Here is a 13,773-nt window from a genome sequence, read left to right as displayed (position 1 = left end):
TATGTATCATACTTGTTTCTACTAAACATACATTTTCATTATGTAGTTCTCAAAATCTGTAGTAAAAAAAAACATTTTACATGTCAAATTCTATCGATTTACCAGTCGGATTACACAGTTTTGAGCTATAGTTCGAATCAGAGTTTGACTATTTGTCAATCAGGTCTGGACCCCCAGAAGAGGGCCGCTTCTGGGCCAATTCCTCATTGCTAGCTGGGATGCGCTCATAAATGCCCTGCTATTAGCAGAATGTTTCCGAGATCTCAATTTATGATGTGTGTATTTCATCAAATGCTCGCAGTCAAACAACCAATAATAATGCGGAACTTTGGTTCTTATCCTGTGTTTGGTCCAGACTGCGTTCTCAACTACAGTGAACCGCACCACCGTACGAATTGAATCGGACCGAGACAACCCTTTTGGAGTGAACCACGGTGCATTGTTTAGTGCGCTCCTGAGTGTGGATACACCAGTCCAAACCAACCAAACTAAGAGATTTTTCTTTTAAAGTTTAAAACGCATCAAACCAATTTGGTGTGAAAGCCCCTTAAGTAATAGTAAAATGTATTTTAACAAAAGAGAAGAGTCATAAAAATAATGTGAGCATTGTATGAACATGTATTGCTATGTGAAACATGTATTTCTAGATGAAACACTAAGTCTGGGCGAAAAGGTGACTGTATAATTTTTCGTGTTGTACTTTTAGAAAAAAAATGTTTGTTGATCTGTTTTGAGTTTTGTGCTAAGAGTTGTGAAAATGTACCACAAACTTGCACCAAAGCGATTAAAAAAACAATGTGTGTGTGCGTGCCCGTGTGTGTGTGTGTGTGTGTGTGTGTGTGACCCTCAAACGGATGCTTGACCTATATTGCCTCAGTACACACAGCTGTATTGATTCGTATGGAGTTAAGAGTTGTCTTGGATAAGATTAGCTGCGTCCATTCTTAGAGACTAAACATTGTCAGCTGCTCTTCCATCATCTTAATAAGAGATCTATCGTATCTAAATATTATTTTTACTAGTGCTAGCACTAGTGTGGTAGCCTGGCTTTTGGTCTGAACGTTTTATGCACTTTCTTTATATGTGTCTCTGTGTTGAGCAATAGTTTTGTATTGAGCTTTAGCTGTCTTTGTTAGTTCCGGCTTTACACTGGCAAGATCCCACCTCCATGGACTCCAAAATGGATAACGTTGCAGACGCAAAGACATCCCATTGAAGAGCAGTGTCCTGCTGTGAAACTGTCTCCCCGACATGGCTTCCTGTCTGCTTTAATGTCAGATGTCAGATTGGATGCATCTGGCTGCCAAAACATCGAGGCCCCTGTCACAAACAGCTTGTTTAGTGTGTGTGTGACCCACAGAAGCTAGTCTGTTGCCACAGCAACCACTGGTCTGTCTATTCTATCATGGCCTTGCCAATACACAGTTTTCAATGGGAGCTGGAGTGACACAGACGCGCACACACACACACACACACACACACACACACACTGTCCTGGGATATGTATGGGATGAATGTGGATTCCAAGGAATGGCAGGATGAATCACAAAGATTCAGACAGCCTTCCTCCTTACACACTGGTTGTGTTTTCTCTGACACAGAGATTAAATTAGTTAAAGGAGGATATCATGTCCCCTTCTTCTCCCCTTACTCCCTTTCATATCTCTCCCCCCCTCTCTCTTAAACTCATTGTTGGCCCTCTTTGTCTCTCCTCCTCTGCAATCTCCCCCTCCCCCCACACACAGGTACAGTACGTATCAGGGCAGAGGCAGAATCGGTGTGCGTCAGCATGCGGTGACGTCTGCCTAGCATAGTGATAGCGTCACCTTTGCACCGCGTCAGCTTTCCTGAACAGGAGATGCGCTAACTGACTCTCTTTCACCATCTTTCTCTCCCCTACACTCCCTTGCTTATTGTCCCTTCTCCTTCCCCCTCTCTCTCCACCCCCCCTCCCCTCTCTCTCCCTCTCTCCTTCTCTCTACCTAAAGTCGTCGGGTACCAGTGTGGTGGTGGACATAGCGGTGATGGGGGAAGCCCATGGATTGATCTCAGACCTGCTGGCAGACCCCTCTCTGCCCCCCAACACCTGCAGTACCCTGCGGGCTGTCAGTAACCTGCTCAGTACCCAGATCAGTTTGCAGCCGCTGCACCGGCCTCGAATCAACCCTCTGCAGTCACTCAGCGACACACACACCTGCTCCGACTCCGAGGACTGGCCAGAGAGAGAGAAACTGGCTATCCCAAAGGTAAAGGCTACTGTACTTTTATAAACACGTGTACGTATGTATAGTATGTACGCATACACACATACATGCACACAGGTTTTGTGCGTGCATGACAAATCTGTAAATTTTTATTCTGCCGATTTTAATTAACTACATTTTCAATGAGAACGCCCTGAATGTTAATATTTTCTGTTAGTTAGCACTTCTCACACTCCACACACACGCACACGCACACAGACACACTCCTCTCAACCTCGTCCAAACATACATCCCCATTTCACCTCCCCATGCTGGACAATGTAATGTAGTGAGCATTGACAGACATTCCCACAGAAAGCTTTTAATGTTTTACAAGGCCAGCACTTCAAAATGCATGCAGGCACTTAGTGCAGAGGTGAGACTAAATAAAGCGTGTGATGCTATGCAGGATACCCAGAGAAGCTTAAACAGCCTCATTGAACTCTTTATGGATTCCACTGATGTAGTTAAGGTTATGTAGGCTGTAACTCGGGCCCAGTTTTTCCTTGTCAGGTGACGTTTTCAGATCAGGGAAAAACGTTGGGTTCGTGGCATGGCTCATAGACACCCAAGCATTGCATTAGTCATTGTGGCTAGTCAACTATGAACATAGTCATAATGCACAGTGTATGCTGTGTACTAGAGGTGGACCGATAAGGATTTTCCCGATACCGATTATTGGAGGACCCAAAAAAGCCGATACCGATTAATCGGCCGATATTTATGCATATATTTGTAATAATGACAATTACAACAATACTGAATGAACAATGAACACTTTTATTTTAACTTAATATAATACATAAATAAAATCTATTTAGTCTCAAATAAATAATGAAACATGTTCAATTTGGTTTAAATAATGCAAAAACACAGTGTTGGAGAAGAAAGTAAAAGTGCAATAAGTGCCATGTAAAAAAGCTAACGTTTCAGTTCCTTGCTCAGAACATGAGAACATATGAAAGCTGGTGGTTCCTTTTAACATGAGTCTTCAATATTCCCAGTTAAGAAGTTTTAGGTTGTAGTTATTATAGGAATTATGACGCGTCGACTATTTCTCTCTATACCATTTGTATTTCATATACCTTTGACTATTGGATGTCTTATAGGCACTATAGTATTGCCAGCCTAATCTTGGGAGTTGATAGGCTTGAAGTCATAAACAGTGCTGTGCTTGGAAGCATTGCTAAGAGCTGTTTGTATGAATGCTTACGAGCATGCTGCTGCCTACCACCGCTCAGTCCGACTGCTCTATCAAACATCAAATCATAGACTTAATTATAATATAATAAACACAGAAATACAAGCCTTTGGTCATTAATATGGTCAAATCCGGAAACTATAATTTCGAAAAAACAAACTTTCGGTGAAATACGGAACCGTTCTGTATTTTATCGAATGGGTGGCAACCCTAAGTCTAAATATTTCTATTATATTGCACAACCTTTAATGTTATGTCATAATTATGTAAAATTCTGGCAAATTAGTTCACAGCTTGCAACGAGCCAGGCGGCCCAAACTGTTGCATATTCCCGGGACTCTGCTTGCATTGAACGCAAGAGAAGTAACACAATTTCCCTAGTTAATATTGCCTGCTAACCTGAATTTCTTTTAACTAAATATGCAGGCTTAAAAAAATATCCTTCTGTGTATTGATTTTAAGAAAGGAATTGATGTTTATGGTTAGGTACATTTGTGCAACGATGGTGCTTTTTTCGCAAATGCGCTTTTGTTAAATCATCACCCGTTTGGCGAGGTTGAAGTAGGCTGTGATTCGATGATAAATTAACAGGCACCGCATTGATTATATGCAACGCAGGACAAGCTAGTTAAACTAGTAATATCATCAACCATGTGTAGTTAACTAGTGATTATGTGAAGATTGATAGATTTTTTTATGAGATAAGTTTAATGCTAGCTAGCAACTTAACTTGGCTACTTGCAGCCGCAAGGTCCTTTTGACGCTGCACTCGCGTAACAGATGGTCAGCCTGCCACGCAGTTTCCTCGCTATTTGCAATGTAATCGGCCATATTCGGTGTCCAAAAAGGCTGATTATCGATTGTTATGAAAACTTGAAATCGGACCTAATTAATCGCTCATGCCGATTTAATCGGTTGACCTCTACTGTGTACCCATTAAATTACATCTCTGGGGTCATTATATCATAAGAGCCACGTCTTTACAGACATATAGCTCCTTATATCACGTGTATCGGTCCCCAAACCCTTACCCTACTCCCTATAACTGCTACCCACACCAGTGTTTAGCTTTACATCAGCAGTCTAGACCCCACTACCCCTTAACCCCTCTGTCTCATCTCACCATCTACTGTATCTGATACTGTAGGGCTCTACTCTCCTAGCTAGACTGTTGACCACATTCCTGGTCTCCTCTCACTCTAGACTCTCAGCCTGTGAATTAAAGTTGACATTCTGTCTGTTTCTGAGTGCAGACAAACACCACCGAGAGCATCTGGTTCCTGAGCTGCTGCTGTTTTATCTGGGGTTCTCCACAGCTGTGTCAACACAGAGTCCATGTGAATAAAACCGTGTCCGTCCAACATAAGTGTCCATCTCTCTCTCTCTCCCCCCCTCTTTCTCTTACTTTCTCTGATGGTTAAAAGTAATCAAAACACAATTTAGAGAAGGTCGTAGTGAGGAGGTGAGGCCCTTACATCTGCTACCCAGTCCACACTGCCCCTTTACTTCCTTCCTTCTTCCCTTGGATCAGAATACTGGTTTGTTTTAGGGGATGTCTGGTTGTGCAGTTCCATCTCTGTTTCTTGTATAAAAGCTGTTTCGACGTTCAGTCTGCTAGACAGAACACTTTCTGAAATTCCAGAGAAGAGATGTGCTACTCCGGAATATTGGAGTTTTGTGTTTTGTGTTTTGTGTTTTGTGTGTGTGTGTGTGTGTGTGTGTGTGTGTGTGTGTGTGTGTGTGTGTGTGTGTGTGTGTGTGTGTGTGTGTGTGTGTGTGTGTGTGTGTGTGTGTGTGTGTGTGGTAACTCAGTCTGAGGGCCTGGGACAGAGAGAGACTAGCTAAATGCAGTCCAGAGGAAAAGCTGCTTTGCTCACACTGTGTACCTCTGATGATAATGGTGTTAGATTAGAGAAGTTATTTATGCTTGAATTCTCCCCAAAACCTTTTCCTCTGACAAATGCAGCCAAACCAATGATTTGTATAAGACTGTAGTGAAAAACAGCATCCCAGGTGTATATCACAATGGCATAATATGGAAGATCTCACCAGAAAATGTATGAATTGTATTAAATATACTGAACAAAAACATAAACATATAAAGTGTTGGTCCCATGAGTTTCATGAGTTGAAATAAAACATCCCCAAAATGTTCCATAAGCACAAAAAGCTTACTACTTTAAAATGTGGTGCACAACTTTGTTTGCATCCCTGCTAGTGAGCATTTCTCCTTTGTCAAGATAATCCATCCACCTGACAGGTGTGGCATATTAAGAAGCTGATTAAACAGCATGACCATTACACAGGTGCACTTTGTGCTGGTGACAATAAAAGGTTACTCTAAAATGTTCAGTTTTGTCTCACAACACAATACCACAGATGTCTCAAGTTTTGAGGGAGCAGGCAATTGGCATGCTGACTACAGGAATGTCCACCAGAGCTTTTGCCAGAGAATGTAATGTTAATTTCTCTACCATAAGCCGCCTCCAACATTGTTTAAGAGAATTTGGCAGTATGTCCAACCGGCCTCACATCCATGCCAGCCCAGGACCTCCACATCCGGATTCACCTGCGGGATCATCTGAGACCAGCCACTCGTACAGCTGATGAAACTCAGGAGTAGTTCTGTCTGTAATAATGCCCTTCTGTGGGGAAAAAGTAATTCTGATTGGCTGGGCCTGGCTCCCTAGTGGGTCGACCTGGCTTCCAAGTGGATGGGCCTATGCCCGCCCAGGCCCACCCATGGCTGTGCCCCTGCCCATTTATGTGACATCCATAGATTATGGCCTAATGAATTGATTTCAATTGACTAATTTCCGAATATGAACTGTACCTCAGTAAAATAGTTGAAACTGTTGCATGTTGCGTTTATATTTTTGTTTAATTCACTAGAACCTTATGCATAGCAAAGTAGTATTGACATGCTTTTAGACCCAGATAGATTACAGAATAGATTCAATGAGGTAATGTTTAGAGCCCATTAGACACAAACCAGGGCTGATATGAGGAAGTGGGCCAGACCCTGATAGGACGAGACTTGACCCCTCCCCCTTGGCTGTGACACAGACTGTCTTTGTGAGTAACTGGAAGAGACATGGCTCACCTCGATAGCATCAGACATCTGGATCTCTGCAACCCTTTGAATCCTGCTCCAAGCCTCTGAGTCTGTGAGCCAATCACACTGTGTCCATCTCACCATCAGGTCATATAAATGTCATAAGGACGACAATGACTGTACTCATGTTATAACCAATGGAAATACTAATCCATGGTCCTGAGAGAGGGGCTTTAGAAAGAGTAGGGTGACAAGACTGTCCTGGGATGCACAGGGTGTGTGTGTTTCAGATGGATTAATATGCTGGGAGACACACACATAAACATACACACATACAGTTGAAGTCGGAAGTTTACATACCCGTAGGTTGGAGTCATTAAAACTCGTTTTTCAACCACTCCACAAATTTCTTGTTAACAAACTATAGTTTTGGCAAGTCTACTTTGTGCACGACACAAATAATTATTCCAACAATTGTTGACAGACAAATTATTTCACTTATAATTCACTGTATCACAATTCCAGTGACCATCGTTATGTTTGGAGGAAAAAGGGGATGCTTGCAAGCCGAAGAACACCATCCCAACTGTGAAGAACTGAGTTTAAAACTGAGTTTAAATGTATTTGGCTAAGATATATGACTTCAACTGTACAGTTTTTCACAATTCCTGACATTTAATCCAAGTAAAAATTCCCTGTTTTAGGTCAGTTAGGATCACCACTTTATTTTAAGAATGTGAAATGTCAGAATAATAGGAGAGAACGATTTATTTCAGGTTTTATTTCCCACATTCCCAGTGGGTCAGAAGTTTACATACACTCAATTAGTATTGGTAGCATTGCCTTTCAATTGTTTAACTTGGGTCAAACGTTCCGGGTAGCCTTCCACAAGCTTCCCACAATAAGTTGGGTGAATTTTGGCCCATCGCTAACTGACAAAGCTGGTGTAACTGCGTCGCGTTTGTAGGCCTCCTTGCTCGCACACGCGTTTTCAGTTCTGCCCACACATTTTCTATAGGATTGAGGTCAGGGCTTTGTGATGGCCACCCCAATACCTTGACTTTGTTGTCCTTAAGCCATTTTGCCACAACTTTGGAAGTATGCTTGGGGTCATTGTCCATTTAGAAGACCCATTTGCGACCAAGCTTTAACTTCCTGACTGATGTTTTGAGATGTTGCTCCAATATATCCACATAATTTCCCCCCTCATGATGCCATCTATTTTGTAAAGTGCACCAGTCCCTCCTGCAGCAAAGCACCCCCACAACATGATGCTGCCACCCCCGTACTTCACGGTTGGGATGGTGTTCTTCGGCTTGCAAGCCTCCCCCATTTTCCTCCAAACATAACAATGATCATTATGGCCAAACAGTTCTATTTTTGTTTCATCAGACCAGAGGACATTTCTCCAAAAAGTACGATCTTTGTCCCCATGTGCAGTTGCAAACCATAGTCTGGCTCTTTTATGGCGGTTTTGGAGCCGTAGCTTCTTCCTTGCTGAGCGGCCTTTCAGGTTATGTCGATATAGGACTCGTTTTACTGTGGATATAGATACTTTTGCACCTGCTTCCTCCAGCATCTTCACAAGGTCCTTTGCTGTTGTTCTGGGATTGATTTCCACTTTTCGCACCAACGTACGTTCATCTCTAGGAGACAGAACGCGTCTCCTTCCTGAGCGGTATGACGGCTGCGTGGTCCCATGGTGTTTATACTTGCGTACTATTATTTGTACAGATGAACGTGGTACCTTCAGGCGTTTGGAAATTGCTCCCAAGGATGAACCAGACTTGTGGAGGTCTACTTTTTTTCTGAAGTCTTGGCTGATTTCTTTTGATTTTCCCATGATGTCAAGCAAAGAGGCACTGAGTTTGAAGGTAGACCTTGAAATATATCCACAGTTACACCTCCAATTGACTCAAATTATGTCAATTGGCCTATCAGAAGCTTCTAAAGCCATGACATCATTTTCTGGAATTTTCCATGCTGTTTAAAGGCACAGTCAACTTAGTGTATGTAAACTTCTGACCCACTGGAATTGTGATACAGTGAATTATAAGTGAAATAATCTGTCTGTAAACAATTGTTGGAAAAATTACTTGTGTCATGCACAAGGTAGATGTCCTAACCGACTTGCCAAAACTATAGTTTGTTAACAAGACCTTTGTGGAGTGGTTGAAAAACGAGTTTTAATGACTCCAACCTAAGTGTATGTAAACTTACGATTTCAACTGTACATACATACATACATATATACATACATACATACATACACACATACACACTCCTCTCAAACTCGTCCACACACATACATCCCCATTTCACCTCCCCATGCTGGAATGACCCTATAATGTAGTGAACATTGACAGACATTCCCACAGAAAGCTTTTAATATTTTACAAGGCCAGCACTTCAAAATGCATGCAGGCACTTAGTGCGGAGGTGAGACTAAATAAGGGTGTGCACAGGGTGTGTGTGTTTCAGATGGATTAATATGCTGGGAGACACACACACACACACACACACACACACACACACACACCCACACCCACCCACCCAGGAAAGAGTGAAATATTAATGTTCCTGTCAGCAAGGCTTTTCTCTGGTTCTGTTCTCTCTCTCTTTAGTCAATGTACAATGGTGCTTTAAAACATATCTATCCAAATTATGGATAAAATTAGTTTCATTAAGATGAAGTTAATACTAGACTAACCCGTATGCTTTGTATCATCACAAAATAAAATAAATTTAAACTAATCTCTCAAGCATGTTATTTGAACTGATAATAATGAATCATGCAGTCATTGGAAGATTTGACCTGGCATAGATTTTTTTTGCCACATTTTACTGTGGTTAAAGAGTAACACTTTTCCGACCAAATGATTCTGAGGACATTCCTCCAGGTCTTCCATCTGTCACGTTCCCTTATCAACCGGAAAACCATCATCTGCCTACCTCAAATGTTCTTCTCCTTTCATAATGTCTGTACTGTAGTGGTTGACCTCTGGTCTCCTGTCCAGGATGTTGTTGGTGCACAGTAGAGAATCAAATGTTTACAAGTAGATGCATTTTGCTACACCCGCAATAACATCTGCTAAATGTGTGTATGTGACCAATACCATTTGATTTGATTAGCTGTTCAGAGAGCTGGACCTGACCCGCAACTTTGTGTGTGTTGTAGCGTCTGCGACGGAGCCTGCCTCCAGGCCTGCTGAGAAGGATCTCCTCTACATGGACCACCACCACCTCAGCTACAGGTCTTCCCACCATAGAGCCAGGACCTGTACGCAGAGACCGCTCTGCCAGCATCAAACCCCTCCACGACAGTCCACCATGCAGGTAGCATGCACTATCATCTACTACCCTTTTCTCTCCATCTCTCCCTCTCTCACACATTTCCCTCGTCTTTCCCTCTTTTTCTCACTCTTAGACGACCACCATGCAGGTAGCAGCCCCTCTCCTCCTCGATAGACTCCCTCTCTCTCTCTCTCTGTTCGTCTTTATTTCTCTCCACATCCAGACATCAGACTTGCTTCCTGCTGCTCGAGTAGCTTCTCGTAGGGGTCATCCTGAGGCCAGCGGTCCTCATAAGGCCCTCCCCAGCTGCAAACCCTCCTCCTTTATGGCCGTCACAATAGTGAAATATTAGACCTATAATGCACGTGCAATATATTTTCTTAAGTCGTGAATGATGGATGGGTCATGTGGAAGTTTGAACTGGAGAATGTAGGCTGTTATATGTGTATACCTGTCTTTGAAGGAGACTGTTTGTGGTCTGGTTGTGGCTTCAGTCCTGTCGAGTGCTCCTCCACGGCAGCTGGCCTTCATCTGTACAGCATCCAGCAGTCTGTTGCCCAATCCTAAACTGACCCTAGTCCTCTACTTCCTACCCTATACTCTCTAACCCCTACCTCCTAGCACTTTGTAGATCCTAAAGATTTGGATATGTGTAAGAAATATGCAGAATAAACCACCTAACCTGAGATGATAGGATTGTTTGAGAGATACAGATGATAATGCACACCAGTTTTGCGATTCATTACATTTCCACTCTGTGTCAGACTCAGAACTGGCTGTACTCTCCGGGGCCCAATCTGTGTTGTTCTGGCCAAAACAACATCCCTTTTGGTGCTATTATTTATCATCTAAATTGTTCCTCTTTTTGAGATATTGGTTGAAGCTCAGAGTATAACAGTTAATCCTGAAGTCAGATCGGTATCTGCAGACTTCAGTCTGGCTCTTTGGCGGCTTCCTGGAGACTAAACATTCTAGAATAAATGTCCCAGGGAGATTTTTATCCTGTGTGTCAGAGCAGGCGTAAAATACTGCTGGAGTCACCACCCAGTACACTCTTAGGAAAAAGGGTTCCAAAAGGGTTCTTCGGCTGTCCCCATAGGAGAACCCTTCTTGGTTCCAGGTAGAACCCTTTTGGGTTCAATGTAGAACCCTCTGTGGAAATGGTTCTACATGGAACCCAAAAGGGTTATTCAAAGGGTTCTCCTATGGGGACAGTGGAAGCACCCTTTTAGGTTCTAGATGGCACCTTTTTTCTCTAAGAGTGGAGGGTTCATGTTGTGGAGGTGATGGTATTATGATAGTGTCTGATCTGCTACTCTTCAGGGACAATGGAAGTTGAATAGATGCTCTGTTTAATAGCGAAAAGGCAACACAGTTCACCATAACAGCATTCAACAGACAGTGCAGACAGACTGTGGTTGTGATATCCTGTGTGTTAGAGTATTGGGACTTACTGAGGTTTTGATATCCCGTGTGTTTTCCAGCACGGTGAACAGTGAGTCGTGGAACAGCTCTGTAATGCTCACCATCTCGAAGAGTCGCTCCATGTCTGCCTCCTACTCTGCTTCAGCCACTTCCAACCACCTCTACAACAGACGAATGACCAGACCAGGTGTGTGAGTGAGTGTGTGTGTAGACACTTTGAGTGACAAACAGAGAGTGATATTTTAGTCCATCAGAACAGAACAGGTCATTTAGAATGATTCAAATGTTATGGGGCCATGTAAGAGATGCAAGAGACGGGTTAACCCATTCTCTGTCCATTCAGTGTGTGCCTGTGTCGGTGCATGTGTGCCTGTGTGTTGGCAGTATGTGCAATTTCTATTTTGTCTTTGTTTAAATTGTGATCTGATTTGTTACATTTCGTTGAACGAGTCTTCCCTCCTAATAACCCTGTTCTCTCTCCAGGTTACCCCCCCTCCAATATATCACCTCTGGCCTCTCCCTGCCACTCCCCTCCGGTCCAGGGGACCCCTGTCTCCAGCCCCACCACCAAGTCCTGCTCTGTGGACCTACCGGACCCTGTGGACAGCCAGGGAGAGAGGCCTGTGGACCCCCAGGTCCCACACAGAGCCTTAACACACAGCATCAGTGCACCTAGCTCCACCACACCACACTGGGGGCCACCATCTCTCTGCAGCAGGTAGCATACACGTACTTACAGATATACACTAAACAGATACTGCTCTTTTTGCTGTCACAAAGAGGTACCATATATAGAACATACACACAGAGAAAAGCTTGAACGTCGCATTCTTGCCCGCTAATTCACTGATCATTGGCAGCGCTGTCTAGAAGACACTGAAGCAAAGACTGAGGAAGTCGTGCATGTAGCTATAAGCTCAGCCTCGCTGAATCGGAGACGAGACGTTGTTTAACGGCATCATGCGGCTTCACTGTCCTGTGTGTGTTTCTGTTCTGTGTGCATGTGTCTTACAAAGGGCGAGAGATGAGTAACCAGTCACGTCGAGTGAGAGAGATCCTCTGAGGCACATGGACTCACGCCAGAGAGAGATGAGTGAGACAGTCAAAGAGAGAGAGCGAGGGAGGGGGAGAGAGTCAGAGCGAGGGAAGGGGAGAGAGTCAAAGAGAGGGGAGAGTGTCAAAGAAAGAGAGGGTCAAGGGGAGAGAGAGAGGGGAGAGTCAAAGAGAGTGATGAAGAGACTTCCTCTGAGGCACATGGACTCACGCCAGAGAGAGATGAGTGAGACAGTCAAAGAAAGAGAGAGAGAGTCAAAGAGAGAGAGCGAGGGAGGGGGAGAGAGTCAAAGAGAGAGAGGGGGAGAGAGTCAAAGAAAGAGAGTGTGAGAGAGTCAAAGAAAGAGAGAGAGAGAGGGGGAGCGAGTCAAAGAGAGAGATGAAGAGACTTCCTCTGAGGCACATGGACTCACACCAGAGAGAGAGATCAGAGAGAAATAGATAGAAAAATACTTCCTCTGAGGCATATGGAGTCACGCCAGAGAGTCACAGAGAAGGTCCCGCTGCAATATTCTAAGACAAGAGGACGTGGATAAGGAGTATAGGTTGTCTTTATGGCATCGACAAGATGTTCAGTTATTAAGATGAGTGATCTAAGGAAGAAAAGTCCACCACAGAAGAAATACATAAAGACAATAATGAATGGCTGAATGTGGGAGGGTTATAAGTGTTGAGATGGTGGACATAAAGGAAACCATAAAGTAAGTAATGGAGACCAGGGCTGTGTTGTTGACATGGGAAGGGAGTACTGGGGTGTATTCACTAGGAACCAAACGGAAACAAACGGGGAGGGACCTACTGTACCTGAACTTGTCCGATAGAAACTCTCGTTTCCATTGTGAAACGTTTTGTTACGGTTTGCACTAGTGGATATGATCGGCTGAGAGAACTTGATGATAAAAAGATTGTGGGAGCAGTTTTGTTAGTTGACGTTATCGATGTCTAACAGAAGACAGAGGGTGTTCTTTAATGAAAGCCCCCTCCAACATAATCCAGGTAGAATCAGGAATTCCCCAGGGCAGCTGTCTAGGCCCCTTACTTTTTTCAATCTTTACTAATGTCATGCCACTGGCTTTGAGTAAAGGCTATGTATGCATATGACTTAACACTATACACATCAGCTACTACAGGGAGTGAAATTACTGCAACACTTAACAAAGAGCTGCAGTCAGTTTCAGAATGGGTGGCAAGAAATAAATCCAAAATATTTCAAAAATTAAAAGCATTGTATTTGGGTTAAATCATTCACTAAACCCTGAACTTCAAGTAAATCTTGTAATGAAAAATGTGGAAATTGAGCAAATTGAGGTGACTAAACTGCTTGGAGTAACCCTGGAATGTAAACTGTAATGGACAAAACGTGTTGATGCAACAGTAGCTAAGATGGGGAGAAGTCTGTCCATAATAAAGTGCTGCTCTGCCTTCTTAACAACACTATCAACAAGGCAGGTCCTAAAGGCCCTAGGTTTGTCACACCTGGACTACTGTCCAGTCGTGTGGTC

The 13,773-nt window shown here is 43.4% G+C and overlaps 1 protein-coding gene across 1 annotated transcript in view; it reads left to right on the top strand.

Annotated features, from left to right (window-relative positions):
* The window catches only part of LOC120049081 (cGMP-inhibited 3',5'-cyclic phosphodiesterase A-like), a 73,332-nt gene that overhangs the window by 47,489 nt on the left and 12,070 nt on the right, over positions 1–13,773 (top strand). The window contains exons 3-6 of the mRNA XM_038995327.1: positions 1,989–2,246; positions 9,678–9,835; positions 11,290–11,405; positions 11,702–11,936. Of these exons, the coding sequence (XP_038851255.1) occupies positions 1,989–2,246; positions 9,678–9,835; positions 11,290–11,405; positions 11,702–11,936 (767 nt within the window). The remainder of the gene's footprint in view (positions 1–1,988; positions 2,247–9,677; positions 9,836–11,289; positions 11,406–11,701; positions 11,937–13,773) is intronic.

The sequence above is a fragment of the Salvelinus namaycush genome, chromosome 6, assembly GCF_016432855.1.
Source record: "Salvelinus namaycush isolate Seneca chromosome 6, SaNama_1.0, whole genome shotgun sequence".
Classification (NCBI taxonomy): Eukaryota; Metazoa; Chordata; class Actinopteri; order Salmoniformes; family Salmonidae; genus Salvelinus; species Salvelinus namaycush.
This window is presented reverse-complemented; position numbering and strand designations above follow the sequence as displayed.